The 14905-nt window shown below is 39.1% G+C and overlaps 1 protein-coding gene across 3 annotated transcripts; it reads right to left on the bottom strand.

Annotated features, from left to right (window-relative positions):
* Window positions 1–517: 517 nt before the first annotated feature.
* On the bottom strand, window positions 518–13776 carry LOC149939308 (uncharacterized). 3 transcript variants are annotated; one of them, XM_090177867.1, is made up of 6 exons: window positions 13573–13776; window positions 12184–12336; window positions 11851–12111; window positions 3385–3504; window positions 2060–2440; window positions 518–712 (listed from the first exon to the last, which is right to left on the bottom strand). In XM_090177867.1, the coding sequence occupies exons 1-6, from the start codon at window positions 13757–13759 to the stop codon at window positions 600–602; spliced, it is 1215 nt and encodes a 404-aa protein (XP_090033993.1). In that variant the 5' UTR covers window positions 13760–13776; the 3' UTR covers window positions 518–599. The 3 variants fall into 3 exon arrangements, with proteins under 3 accessions (XP_090033993.1, XP_090033994.1, XP_090033995.1); XM_090177868.1 differs by having other exon boundaries at window positions 2150–2440; XM_090177869.1 differs by lacking the exon at window positions 518–712 and adding an exon at window positions 1272–1383 and having other exon boundaries at window positions 2150–2440.
* Between the last annotated feature and the right edge of the window lie 1129 nt (window positions 13777–14905).

The raw sequence follows: 14905 nt of genomic DNA, 5'->3' as shown, positions 1-14905 counted from the left end.
TACTCTTTGTCCAGTACATATTAAAAACGTTTGATTATGTTTCAAATTTCGAGTTTTTCCTCGTTGGTTTACTTTCATGAATTTTAAATATCGTGAATTATTAAAAAGGGGAACAACCACTTTGGCGATAAAATCTGTGTCCTCCAAACCACATTGATTACAGACACTTCCCAAGTCGAATTATTCTAAAAGTACTATTAATTCGTAAACGTAAGGCAGACCATTCAATAGCGCAGAGTTGCCCATCTGATATCCTCTACTTCCACCGCTAAGAGATTATACTATAAAAGCTTCGTTTCGGAAACAATCAAAATATTTTCCTTCTTACACCAATAGATCTCTCTCTGCATGCATAATATAATCGGTGTAAAGAGTACATAATCTCGGCGTACTTCATGTAATATTATAGCGCGTACTTAATCTGGATGCACTCCACGTACAGGCCAACACTAAATGATCAGTCACCCGCACTAACCTTCCGAGAATTGCTTGTAAGAATTCACAAGAGCCTTAGTCGTAAAATATGAAATAAATTTTTTTAATAAGCAAAATGAACGTCTTATCAACAGTCATGGTGTAAAAATATGTTTAAAATGATATTAACAATCAACGCATCTAATTTGTCGAAACTGCAGTTTAAAACCTCTGGTAACTTCTCCGTCTTCTTCACTTCCGTCCGTCACAAAACGGACCATGAAGGGCAATGCGTCACCTTATGCCATCACAGGGAGAAAATTAATTTAAAATTAAAGGAAGGCCAAGCACGGACATTATATTACCAGGACGAGAGATTGCCTCGAATAAATGGCGCCTTAAATGTCTGAGTTTTCTGCGCATCCAGAGCCTAAGGGAGTCGATGTAAACAAACGGTGACGTTACATTTTGATAGTGTGTTTTGAAATTTGAAAAATTACAATTAGTCTGCATTATTGCGTCGTACTTTCTGCCAATTTGGGGGAAATCAAACGAAAACTTAGTTGATTTAGGCTTTAATATGGATTCCCCTAACAAAGACAGCTAGCGCTCCTATTTAACTCTTGGCTCCGCCATTTTGTTTGTTTACATCGACTTTCCCGTTCAGCACGATAAAAATTTACAGCGCTGCCAGATTTTGAGACAAATAAGGAGAAAAGTCTTAACATGGGCGACTCAATTCCAGGTAACAGAATGTCCATGGTCCAAGCCATGGAGGAATCTAGGCGAGCCAACTCTGCCGATTTCTAATTCAATATTATCCGCGAAATAGCCAGATGGCGCTAGCTCTTTTCCTCGTTAATTTTATAGATAGGTCAGCGCAATTTCTGGTCTCTGCCATTTAACGAATTGCAAACCGTTCTTCACAAGCATAGTGAAGCAGAAAATACCAGTGTTTCAGCGCACCATCTAAGGACAGCCAGTAGAAACATTATTTTAAGGTGGTAAATTGTGGTTGAATGACGTGCACATTTTAGAATATTAAATAATTTCTGTTATTAAGATAATACAGATATAAGAAGACAAATAATTATATTGGAAGGGCATGTGCTTTCATAGCGTCTTAAAGAACCAATGACAGACTGGCGTCATTCGATTCTGAAAGGGACCAGGAGCTTACTATTATAGCGTTAAAATCATTTCAACACAGCCAAGTACAAATTCTTGATATTATAAAAGGAACTACATAAAATAAATTCAGGGTTCGTATTATATTTTACAATAAATAAAAGTTTGAGATATTTAATATGCAATTTTAATTCATCTTTAGAAAATTTATTTGCCTTATTTTTTTTAAAAAATCCCCTACTTTTTGCTAAATTTCTTAACCATAACACCATGATCCCTGACTTCTCCAGGTCATGTACCAACCCTGGAAATTATTTTAGGTATAAATGACGCGGAACAGCAAAGCGCGATTATTTCCCGCCTGAAACTGACGATCGACTAACAAAAAATCCGATAATGCACGATCTTTCCCACAAATCCTTCTAGAGTGGCTGTTCAAAAATCGCCTGGCATTTCTCAAAGGCTGAGTTGGCTTACATTATTTCATGCATGTTAAAGCTAACAGAAGAAAACTAACTCGTAACTGATGTGCTTTTGCTAGATCCCGCGGTGTTCAAGGCAAAGCCGCAGTAGCGGTCGTAGATTTTCTTGTCACCATTTATTCTACCTTTGGGAATCATGACGTAGTCGTTCTGGCAGATATCTCCTCGCTCGGCCACGGCGCAGGTTTCGTTTCCAGTAATTTCGAATGTTTCCGCTGTCCATTCTATCTGGCACATACCCCGAGCCTTTTGGACGCAGATGGCGTAGTTTTGATTGGCTAAGTGTGTCGTGCACGGCGGGTCGAGTACGTCATCGTACTCTTCGTATTCGTAATTGAATTCTTTAATTTCGTAGTAATTGAAACTTGACACAGTTCCACTCGTTTGCGGAAAATATTGAAGACAACCCACAGGTGCTGCGAATGGAAGAAAATTACATATTATGATTAATAAAATCTCAACGAGCGTACTGACCAGTTTATTTTTTTATTCCAATTGTAGTTCAATCAATTAAGCGAATGAAACCACGATCTCACTTTTGTAAGGTAATATACAACAAGCATTCAAAATGCCAAAGAATGGCAAAACATGCGAACAGATACAAAAGACCATAATGAAAAATGGCAAAAAAGCTAAACCCTAAACAAATTTAAAGGGAATATAACCTCAGGTATTTGGTGTGGAACACCAACGTTTGCAGCTCTGGTCGCCCTTGCCTTTGGCTTTAGAAGTGTTTGGCACCACTGTAGCCGGCCACCTGTATTAATGGCCTAAAAGTCGCTTGACGACTTATGCCTAAGGTGGTGCCTTAATAGGTATTAGCCTAGCTGATTATTTTATTTATTATTATTATTATTATTATTATTAATTTGAAAAATGTAAGGGGTCTTCCATAAAGATTGTTTTGCAGGTTATATTCCCTTTAAAAAAAATGAACTTAAGAGTTACTCGTACCAATAGGCATTCGATAACCAATAAAGACGTGAAACTCGGACGAAATATATCATCAAGTCAAAAACTAATAACAAAGTCCTTTAAATAAAACATCATTCATAGCCGATTATAGAATTTGTGCTGCTGCAACTGGACATATAACCGGTTAGTCTATGGTTTATCTTGATACTGACAAAGCTGATAGTTTTATATGAATAGATCGAACAGCACTTTTCAACAAGGGGAAAAGACAGTCAGAGGGGTGTTTATTTAAGCGCCTATTAAATAAAATTGTCAGCATTGGTCCGAGAAATTTTTAAAATTTATTTTTTTTTAAATTTCTTTAAATTTGTTCATGGTTTAGCATCAAGTACGCAAGACTGGATTTCTGTTCCGAGAAGTGTTACAGAACAAATTTGAAACTGACCTAAGCCGGATGACGTGCAACTCAGGAAAGAAACTTTAATGTTCCAAATTCTTTGGAACTTGGTGCCTTTACTATTCATAAAAAGTTTCAACACAGATATACCTTCAACGTTTATAAACACTGAAATGCATTAAAAGGAAACATTATTAAAATTATTAATGTTAAACTTTTAAAAAACATGGTATTTGAGATAATTAATACGTTTTAAAAGGAAGATACTCATGGAGATAAATATTAATTGTTTGAAAACGTACTAATTAATATTAAAATTGTTTCGTAGTTATAATACGACCGTCACTTGAGTTTTAATTTGGAGTTGGCTGAACCAAAGATAATATAAAAGTCCGTACCCTAGATTCGATTTCCATTTGGCGGTTATGTAACGATTACCCACTTCCGGTGAGTGATCTCCGAAAATTAGGCCACCACCGATTGTTGTATTGCTCTGTCTATAGCTGGTTACAATGGTAACTATGGATTAACTTGAAGCAGATAAAACCAATTATATTCTACGTTTTATCCCAGCTCTATTTCCGGAGCTCACGCGTTAAACTAATAAAATTCAAATGCCGGTGTGATCAATTAACCCAGAACATTACACTCGCATAGGATAGCAATAACAACAGTTATCACCTTAGTAAAACCTAGGAGCAACAAACACAACACCCCACACAAGGAGAACGCAACCCGTCAAAAGTCGTGGATTTTCTTGTGTACGTTTTTCATTGGCTAGACGCTTTAGCACCTGCTGCCGTCGGAAGGGGAAAATTCGGAAATTGTCTCCCCTCCCGCCCGTAAAACGTTCATCGTAAAGGCTCGTGCCGCTCGTCCAATGAAATTCGTACACAACCCTTCGTTAGCGTGTTTAAAGGCTAGCTGCGTTCTCCTTGTGTTTGTTGCTCCTAGGTAAAACTAACTACATGTAAATAACGGAGAGATTATCAAGCTCGCTTTGAGATAGCCACTGCTTGGAGAATGTATCTTATGTTACCAATAGAACGTTTTGTACACGAAAGATGAAATACAGATACGGGGGTAGTGTTCGAAACACGAAGAAAAAGTTAAGCGTGGTTCTCTGAAAACATTTAATGCGTCACGGTTAAACCAGCAGCGTAACAAAAAAAGTTGTATTTTTTTCGGGAATGACTAATTCCAGAACAGACGTCACAGCGTTTACCATTGTTTGTCAACCCCTCTTTCCGGATGACTTCATGATGACGTGTTATGGTTTTACACCACTTATCCGTGGTCGAAAAACGTGCACTAGAAGGGGCTATAAAATCGTTTGAATTTAAAGAGTGGAGCTCAGGGATGCCAGATTGGGCTGGAAAGCAGCCAATTGGGCTTCTTTTCAAGAATATTGGCTGGAAATAATAGGGTTGGCTGTTGGCGGGAAATTGGGCTTCTCGGGTTTTTTCTTGGGCTTTCGGTACTAGAAATACCGCCAAGAGCCATGACAAATAGCATTTAGCGAATTTACGGCGCACTACTGAAAGAATGTCTGAATGTGAAATAGCGGACCAAATCGGTCTTGAACCACCTTTATCCCCAGCGCTCCCTTTTCATCGCGTTCTGAGAACGGGATTAAAGCGAGCTACGTAACGTATGGCGAACTGGTACAGTCAAACCTTTACAGCAGCTTATGATATGCCACCTGTCAGTAAACCGCTTATCAGTTATGGTCATAGGACAAGGTATCTGCCCTATTGTAATGTTTGAACCTACAAAACACAGTGGGGGGTTGACGTTGCGGTTTGGGGAAAAGGGAGCGCGGACATACAGGGGTCAAATAAGAGGGCGAAAACGCTTATAAAGGTTGAGGAAAGGGGATGTGTTTTGATGGACATCTGGCGAACTTAAGGGGGGGAGGTGCAAATAAGACGGTTGAGGGAAAGCGTCACCTGCGATAAAGAGTATAATGGGTTATTAATTTCCAAGAATCTTGGGATTTTACCGAAGAGATAAAGTCAAAGACTCAATTATCTCAAGAGTCAATACTCGGACATAAATACCCGTGCTATCTAGTCGGATTCTATTGGTAAAAATCTTTCGTTAATATTTTTTGGTGATCGTGATAATTATAGAACCAATAGTTAATTTTTGCAATGGCAAAGTCAGGAAAGTGGGCTAAATACTCCAAAAAATACAACCCCGCTTGGGCGGACGACCCAAAATTACGAGATTTTGCAAAAGGAAAAGAAGGCGACGAACTGCTTCGAAGTAAACTATGCTGCTGCTGTATCAGGGCACATTATAACGATTTAATTAATCATACAAAAACGGAAAAACATAAGAAAAATCTTAAGCCTGGAGATGTCTCTACGTTGTCTCAAGCGTTTGGAGTTCCTGTAACAAAAGTTCCTGCCGTAAACAAAGAGAATAAAATTCAAAATGTCAAGAAAAGGAGATAACTAAAAATAGCTTTATTCGCTGCTTGCAACACTTCTATAACATCAGTTAACGAACTCGGAGAGATCCTTAATGCTGAATTTGAAGACACTGGTTTTCGGATGCACCGAACAAAATGTAGTGCCATTATAAGAAATGTTTTGGCACCATATTTCAAGAAGTTACTATTCGAAGACCTGAAAGACCGTCCGTTTTCCATCTTAGTCGACGAGTCAACCGACATAAGTACGAAGAAGTTGTTGTGCATTTCCGTCAAGTATTTTAGCTTATCGTCGTCGAAGTTCGTGACGACTTTCCTTGGAATGATTCAAATTGAGGATGCTACAGCGAAAGGTATAGTTGATGAAATTAAGAAGTTCTTCGAAAACCACGGTTTAAAATTCAATGACTTAATTGGAATTGGAACGGATGGCGCTAGCACTATGTGCGGAATCCATCATTCCGTTTTCACTCTTCTGGAAAAAGAAAAACCAGGACTTATTTTAGTCAAGTGCGTTTGCCACTCGTTGGACTTGGTGGCAAGTAAGGCGATGGAAAGTCTACCAAGCCACATCGAATTCCTCATAAGAGAAACGTACAATTGGTTTGCCCACAGTTCCAAAAGGCAGGAAGCGTACCAAAAACTGTACAAAGTATTAAACGATGACGAAGAACCACTAAAGCTGATGTCAATTTCAAACACCCGTTGGCTTATGGTCGCGGACTGCATCGAGAGAATTCACACGCAGTACGATGCATTGAAATTACATTTTTCTCTGGCAGCTGACCATCCAGATACTAAGAAGTGCTATACCACAAGAATCCTCAGAGATATGTACAAAGACGAATCCAATAGGTTATATTTAATTTTTCTCCGACCCATTTTAAACCGGATTAAGCAACTAAACAAGCTTTTCCAATTGGACGACGGAGATTTATTGAAGCTATTCTTGGACTTCGAATTTTTTTTTGAAGGAACGTTGAAAAGGATTTTGAAACCGATGGTCTTCAATGCGAATAAAGAAACGAACACCCTCCTAAAATTGGATTTGTCTGAAATGAAAACCGTGTATCTTAGTCCAAAAGACTGTGATCTAGGGGTGGAAGTTTCATCGAAGCTACATAGCTCAAAACTCTCGGCTGAGACTAAACACCAAATTGAAGACAGATGTTTTGAATTTATCAAATCAGTAGCAATCCAATGCCAATTTAGATTACCAAGCAGTCAAAATGTGTTAAGGAAACTTAATACAATTGCCCCTACGAAGATTTTGACGGAAGGAGCCAAAGCAGTTGAAAGTTTACCAGACTCTATTTTTAAAAATAAGGGAAAACTGGAAACGCAAATGAGACATGTTTCAAACCTCGTTTGGGAAGAAAAAACAAGCGCTACCGCCTTCTGGAAGGAAGTGTTTATGTTTAGGGACGCATCCAATGAAAACCCCCTGAGGGAATTAGCTGAAGGTGCTCTTACACTTCTTTGTCTCCCACTCTCCAATGCCCACGTCGAAAGGGTATTTTCTCAAGTGAACATAACTAAAAACGACTTAAGAAACCGAATGGGTCTTGAGTTGTTAGAAAGTATTTTGTACTTAAAATTTGGACTACAAATGAAAAATATAAAAAGCTCTAAGTTCCTTCCACCTTTAGAATTGATTGAAAGTTTTAACTCGTCAATTTATGATTAATTAAACTGGTTTTATTTCCCTTTTGGGTTTTATGAATGGTGTTGGTGTGTAATTTGCTTTGAAATTTCTAAAATAAAAATTAATTCAAATTTTTCACGATTAATTGTTGGCTTGTTTTTGGGCTGAGTAGCCTAGGACTTAGTCAGTTTATGGGCTGCTTTTCGAAATATCGATTGGCGGTTTTTTGGGCTTCTTTCCGATTTCATTTTGGCGGGTTGAAGGTTTTAAATCTGGCATCCCACTGGAGCTAAATAGTCACGTGTTTTGGAGAGCGGAAAGGTAACCCTGTCACATGACAAGAGGATTGGAGCTATCTGAAATTTTGTTCAAATTTTTAACGAGTCAGTAGTCTTTTAAATGGTATATGACCAGCCTAAGTCTCAAATAGCAGTCATTTCCATACCTGGTGTTTCAAAAACGGTGATAGGACCGAAAATCTACTATTTATATCTAGGTAATTTGGAATTGGAAATGTTCTATGACTTTTTTTCTACGGGCGCAATTTCAGAGTTACGAATGCCCCTTATTAATTTAACGTCACCTAAAAACTGCATCAATGGAGATAACGTTTCATTCTCAGCGAACTTCACGTGAGATATATTGGAAGATTGTTGAAAATTCCACACACGGGTGTTTGGCGAACCAGTATTGGGTTAAATCATAGAGTGAAAACCTTTTTTTTCTTTTTTTTTTCAGAAAAATAGGGAAAAATTTACGATTTATATCTATAAGCTGCACCGGCGGGCGCACGAAAACATGCACGCTATTCGAAAAGGAAGTGTTCAAGAGGAATGGATAATAATTGTTCGGGCAGGCATGTTAGGCTACACTTTTCTTGGTCCTTTCATACTTCCTCCTCGTTTGTGGCATCATAGATAGTATATATCCCTAAGGGGACGAGAATACGCTCTGATTTTTAGATCCCATCAAAGTCGCTTTGCGGCCAGCTGCAAGAGTTCGTGTCGATGCTAGGGCCCCAACTGAATTAAGACGGCCGTACTTTAAAAACGGGAACTTTCAAGGTCATTTGAAGCGCTTAGAAGCTTACGTGTTTCCCACCCCCCCTTTTTCAATAACAGAGCGTCAGTGAGAGAAACAGCGACGTTAATGCAGTGGAAGGTAGGCGATTTCTCGTCCCCTTAGGGATATATACTGTCTATGGTGCCATGAAGTCTTACGATTTTTTGGACGACTTCCCTCTGTACGATCGAATGCGCCTCACTTCGGCCGTCAAGTGAGGGGCATATCTAGACGAGACCTTCGGAGAGAGATGGATTGGTCGAGCGGAACCGACACCCGGCATTGCCAGCCAGATCCCCTGACCTTACACCACTTTCCTCTTTTTCTGTGGGGTCGTATTAAAGATTTGGTGGACGCGGCGATGCCACCAAAGTTCGTGACGAAAAAATGCTAGGGGCTTAAAAGTTGCAAATACCAGTTTAAATACTCGAAAAGGTAGAAACGTTCATAGTAAAAAGGGGGCAAATAAGCTAAGCCGTAACAAATTTAAAGTAATGATAAAACTAAATACTGGGACCAAATAGATCTTCGGCTTTCCGTTGCTAATGCGCAACGCGTTTTGAAATTTTAAATGTGTAGGCTTAGCTTCTCGTTTCGGTGGAGTCGCAAGCTAGATTCCCCTCTCGGTACTGATGAGCTCCAACTAGGGCGAAACCGTACGTCCGCTGGAAATTCTGGCTATTTTAATTCCATTTTAATTGTTTTGGACGCGAAGATCTATTTGGTTCGAGTTTCGCGTTTAATTTCAACCTCGAAAACCTATTGGTCCGAGTATTTTGTAAGTTTTATCATTACTTTCAATTTGTTACGGGTTTAGCTTGTTTGCCCCCTTTTTATTATGGACGTTTCTACCTTTTCGCACATTATAGTCCACAGGTGGTTCTTATTAATTCAAAATACCAGCTTTATTAAGCCTAGTAAAATAAAATCGCATCTGCTGTAACCAAAACGCGCGAGCACGCTTCAATAAAGAAATTTATTGTCGCGAGATGTTGTCAATGACTGAAACGTTATCTCCATGAAGTTTTTGGGCATTCCATGGACCAAGAATCTAAGGGGACCCACTGTTCCCGATATTTTGACAGGGTAGGCGTGGCCTAAATCGGAAGGCTTACTGAGGTACATCAGCCGCTTTGAAGCGCCTCAAGAATACGGTTCAACTATCACTAGGAAAATCTTAGTTGAGGCTTAGGCGGGAAAGTTTGGTTGGGCTTAGTTCATAAAATTCTTTAGGTTTAGCAATGAAATGTTTTCCAGTGAATTTGTTTAAAAAACCTCAGCCATACGCGGCTTACTGATAATGTTTACTTAACACAATGGTTAAATACCATTTCTTAAACTTTTAAACAACCAATTTCCAAAATAAAAGGTCTAAAAGTTACTAAGCCTAATCAACGGCACCATTTTGTCAAAATTGAACGTGAACGCTCCAGCTTCTCTACGAAACTACGCCGGAAATAGATTTCAGCGACGCCAAGTTTGTCCACACTGAACTAAAATTAACCGTGATTTTCCTTTTCTCAGTATAGTGTGTATTCACGAGGCGGGGCTTAGTCCCAATTTCGAATTTCCCGCGTAAAGACCACACCGCCATCTCGGATCGGAACGGTTTTAAAAAACGTCGGGTGCCATATTGTCTGTGATATCTCCTAGTCGCTAATCGTGGTGCTCTTAATGTTAAAATTAATTTAAATAACGAGAAGGTAAATTTTGCGCTGGATATGCCGAAGACATTTCTGGGAGTGATAAAATTAGGTATATGCGAAAAATATTTCTATTACCACAATCTTGTATTACACATTTAGACATTTTCACCAGTTATCTGCCAAGGCTTAGAAACACAGCTAAGCTTCCAAAATTGTGTTAAACAAAATGGCCACTGGCACAACTCACAATTCTGTCTTTCATCGTCATCAAACGTCATTCGTATAAAGCGTGGCTTAGACTAATACGTAATAAGAATACACACTATTACCGCGTGCTTTTTAGAGCCTAAACAGTGAGTCAACTTACATTCTTGGTCCATTCGTACATGATTAGTTTCGTAACTCTGAAAATGTTGATTCCTAATAACTTTTAAGTCTAGGAAAAATTCGGTCCGACCTCCATTTTTTAAACACCCTGTGTAGACCTAGAACAATTTATACGACATTCGTACTATATAAATCATCGCAAATTGCACATTTTCGAATACTTCTACTGTAAAAAAATTAACGATTAAATTTTTGGTGGTTTGCGGAAGAATTTTGCAAATGGTAGGATCCAATTTCAACAAAGCTTTGGGAGAGACGACCTAGTCACGCCACTGGAGTTAAAATTAGGAAAAAGTATTTCAAAAGTCAATATGATTTCTTAAAATGACGTATTGACTTGCTTTTAACTAGCGTTTATTTGTTCTTCGCTAGTTTCATTGTCGTCTTTGACCGTTGTTATTTTTATAAGCAAACCCAGATAATTCCTTATTGTGTTTACCAACATAAGCCTGATTGTCTTATGACACTTTTTAGAGAAAATTTCGACAGAATTTAAGGGTGTATAGAGTGTTTGGAACATAAGAGCTAGCAGCGCTGTTGGTTGACTTTTAATGGTCAAAATGCTGCAGGACAGTAGAAGACTATTCTATGCAAAAACCGGACTTACCACGTGGGCAAATGGGGAAATACTACGGCACCACGACAAAAATTTTCTTTACTAAGGGTAGCGGCATTGGTGGATAGTTAAGTAATGAGAGCTAGATATAAGCAATTAGGGAATCTTAAAATTCATTTTGCGCGAGAAAATACGCCATGTTAGGGTATAAAAGGAGGTAAATAAGTCTGCTATACCTCACAATGTAAAGGTGCTGTCACTCGCAAAAACATTAAAGGATTTAACCAGATTAAACCACCGGTTACAACTGGTTTTAGCTATAATGGATTTTTAAATAAAAAAAAACTATTTTTTGCCAACCCAGGGTCCTCTAGGCTTCAACTTAAGATGGTTTTGAAACACAGGGGGGGAATCTATAGGGGTAGGGGTGCAGTCGAAAATATAATTTTTTTTGGAGTTCAGTGATGTTGCGCTGCAACTTCCCCCTCGGCTCGAGTTGGCGCAAAGTGTGGTCGCGACGGTACAATGCCCATCTGACTAATGTCACAAGTCCGCCTCTGGCGCGTGCCTTTCCCGCGGACATTTCTCGATAATAGTTTAGTGGCCAAGAAGATTTCGTTCGAAGACGATTCTGCTAAGCAAATCACTGTTTACCCAAGGGTAAAACGACTATCGTAATATACCGGAGTGCACATTTGAGATTTCAAATGAAATTACGGTCCTGACAATTACTACCACGAATTTTGAAAAGATTAGTAGGCCCTTCTAAGAGTAAAATTACTATGTTGTTCGTAATTGGATCCGCAGATTGTGGGTATTTGCGGCTGCTGACTGAACCACATCTTGTCCGTTTTGCAAACCGTGTCGTGGTCAGGTTGGCTAATGTTGAATTCCAGCATTCTAAGGAGTACTTGGCAAGAACCGGTCGGAATCATGATCAAAACCGTGCAGGGGTCCGGCAGTTTGGCGTCCTTCGATGGGTAACTGGGATTGACGAAATGGCCGTTGTCGGCTGTAACCTTTCCACCGCAAGTCGATTGAACTGCCGGGAAAAGAAATTCAAGTACATTAGAAATAATTCCCATTTGTTGGTCACCAAAAAGGCTTAACTTACAGACGCAACACGTTCCGAGGTTGGAAGCACATTTCCCAACGGGAGTGCCCATCAACTTTTTGCATTCGTGGAAATTGTAGCAGGTTCCATTCCGTAAGTCATCCGCCACGCATTCCGAGTTCTGAAACCGAACGTAACTGACGATGGGGATCCCTATAAAGTACTTGAGCCATTCATTTCATCGACTAATTCGTTAAATATCTAGAAAACACACTCATTAACTAATAGTACAGAGGTTCCCCTATTTCTGATGGGGGTTCATTATAACAAATTACCATGATGGCGTTCGATATCAAATAAAAAAAACAGACTTGTCCATCAGGCGCGTGTGACCAAAGTCACAAACAACGCCGGCAATTTTAGCAAAATCTAATAAATACTGCCTAGCCAGGATTTTGTTTCGGGGGGGGGGGGGGGGGGGGGAAACCATTGAAAAAAAAAGTAAAAAAATAAAAACATTTCGGGGGTGGGGCATGTGCCCCTTGGCTACGCCACTGACTGCGCCATTTATTTCTTAAAGATCGTTAAAGCACATAATTCAAAGCTTCATTTTACAAGACGGCACAGGATTTCAATAAAAACAACAGGTTCCATGTCCTGGTTAAAACAATCTAAGAAAATTTCAGCCTAATTTTGCCAGATATTACTGGACCACCCTAATCACGTGGATTTTAATTAAAAAAATTAATCCCATAGGCTTTGGGACCGTAGAACCAGAATTCCCGTTTTTTAGTATGATTTGTAGATAGAAAAAAAAACATTGACTACATTATTAAACTTAACATACTTCTATTAGTTCATTAACATTTGACACTAGATTATTTTTCAAATCGCGTTACGCATTAAAAAACTACTAACTTGCAAAATAAACAAGAAAAATATTACTAGTGATACTTTAGTAAGTGAAACTATACTGTCTAGGAATGTCCAAGGATTCATGGCCACCGTACTCCAAAAGCGGCTCGAGAAACGGGTGGTGCTTGGAATGTAAAATCACGTATTTAGATCATATACGTAAAATTTATTGACCATGGTTAAAATCATAATATGAATTTAAAAAAACGACAAACATGGTTCATAAGATATTTATTTGTAAATAAAAATCTGCAAGCTTTCGGGGGTTCGAGACCCCTTCTCAAGCTACTGTCTTGGTTAATTACAATTTAAAAATTAGATGCTTAACAAAGGGCAAAAGAGGTGAGCGAAATTCTTTCGGGACAAGGCTTAATTTCGACTACGCGCGGAGTAGTAAGTTTAGCTTAACAAGTCGCGAGCAAAAATATCCGTACTAAACCACGCCCGTTTCTATGAGAATTAGCAGGGCCATCAGAGTTTTCCTTAGACATTCGATGCGTGGACATATATAGTTTCCTAATGATACGGACTCACATTTCGGAGATCTTTGAGAAGTTGAAATCAGGTCATTCAATACGGATGTTGAAACATTTTGCGAGAAACTGAAACATCCAGTAAGTAGCACGCTAAAGAAAAACAATCGGCAGAAATGGTTTGAGGCTACGATTGAACTCATTTGGAATGCAAAACAAATATCCAATTTCTTCAGTATGACTGCCATTGACGGTTAAATTGTCGGAGTGGGATCATAGAGCGCCGCTGGCAAGGGTCGCGTTTCGGTCTATTTTTTTAAATAAAAGAAATGGTGTCAGCGAGAGACCTTAGTCACCAAACGCGCTTTGATTCTAACGTTTCCCAGTTTCTTGGACCTTTCGCTTCGGTTTTACTCAAAAATCATGTTACCTGCGATTACTAAACTGGTCGACTATTGGCATTAATCAACATCCGCTGAACTTTATTTACTGGTCAGTAGATGGTACTAGTAGTCTACCGCTGTTTTTTGGGCACTATACTACCGCTACTTCGATCTCAGAAAATACGAATTTGGTACGCTCAGAACTAAAAACTTTAGAGGAGATTAAAAAGCCTAACATACAACCTATTTCGGACCCCATTAAATATGATTTGTTGATCCCCAAGTAACATTAAAATAGGCCTACCCCTGTTGCCGCCACTGCTTTGTTTATGAACTCTATAAAAAACATGGCTTCCATTTTCTTTGTAACGTAGAAGCAGATGTTTTTAGAAATGACAAAGGTCGAGATGGTTCCGTCGCTGTTTTCCTTTAATTGGAAAATTAAGAAACCTTTGTATTAAAATAATATTTTAAAAGTACTTTGTAAGACTATAGTTTATTTTTGTGTCAGTCAGTATGTGGTGCCTGTTGTAAGCTTTAATCACTAACCATTGGCCAACTAACAGTGGCCACGAATATTCGTTTGGAGACGCGCTTTTCCGAACAACGCGTCATCATAGTTGGCCATGATAGGACTATGGCAGCTAGGAGCAACAAACACAGCACCCCATATGAGGAGAACGCCACCCGTTAAAGTCGTGCATTTTCTTGTGTACAGTTTTCTTTGGTTAGACGCTTTAGCACCGTCGGAAAGGGAAATTCGGAAATTGTCTTCCCCAATGCCCGTAAAACGTTCCGCGAGAAGGCTCGTCCAATGAAGTTTGTATACAACACTGCGTTAGCGTGTTTAAAGGCTAGCTGCGTTCTTCTAAGTGTTTGTTGCTCCTATATGGCAACGACCCATGGTGGCCAATTTTTCGGAGGTCACGTGCCGGAATATGGGAAACGTTTCGTTACAAAATCGTCAATCAGAAAGCTTTCAGAATTTGAATCTAGGGTACGGAGTTCTAT

This window comes from Leiobunum rupestre, chromosome 6, assembly GCF_980474605.1.
Source record: "Leiobunum rupestre chromosome 6, qqLeiRupe1.1.hap1, whole genome shotgun sequence".
Lineage (NCBI taxonomy): Eukaryota > Metazoa > Arthropoda > Arachnida > Opiliones > Sclerosomatidae > Leiobunum > Leiobunum rupestre.
Note: the sequence above shows the minus strand (reverse complement) of the source record. Positions and strands in the feature narration are given on the sequence as shown.

What these genes read in the sequence shown, in the direction of transcription:
- LOC149939308 (XM_090177867.1), bottom strand. Translation starts at nt 13,759, where the DNA reads ATGGCAGTCATACTGAAGAAATTGGATATTTGTTTTGCATTCCAAATG. An exon ending in CCTCGGAACGTGTTGCGTCT is followed by an intron (nt 12,112 to 12,183) that starts GTAAGTTAAGCC and finishes TTTTCCCGGCAG; the next exon opens with TTCAATCGACTTGCGGTGGA. An exon ending in CAAAAGCACATCAGTTACGA is followed by an intron (nt 713 to 2,059) that starts GTTAGTTTTCTT and finishes TGATGGCATAAG; the next exon opens with GTGACGCATTGCCCTTCATG.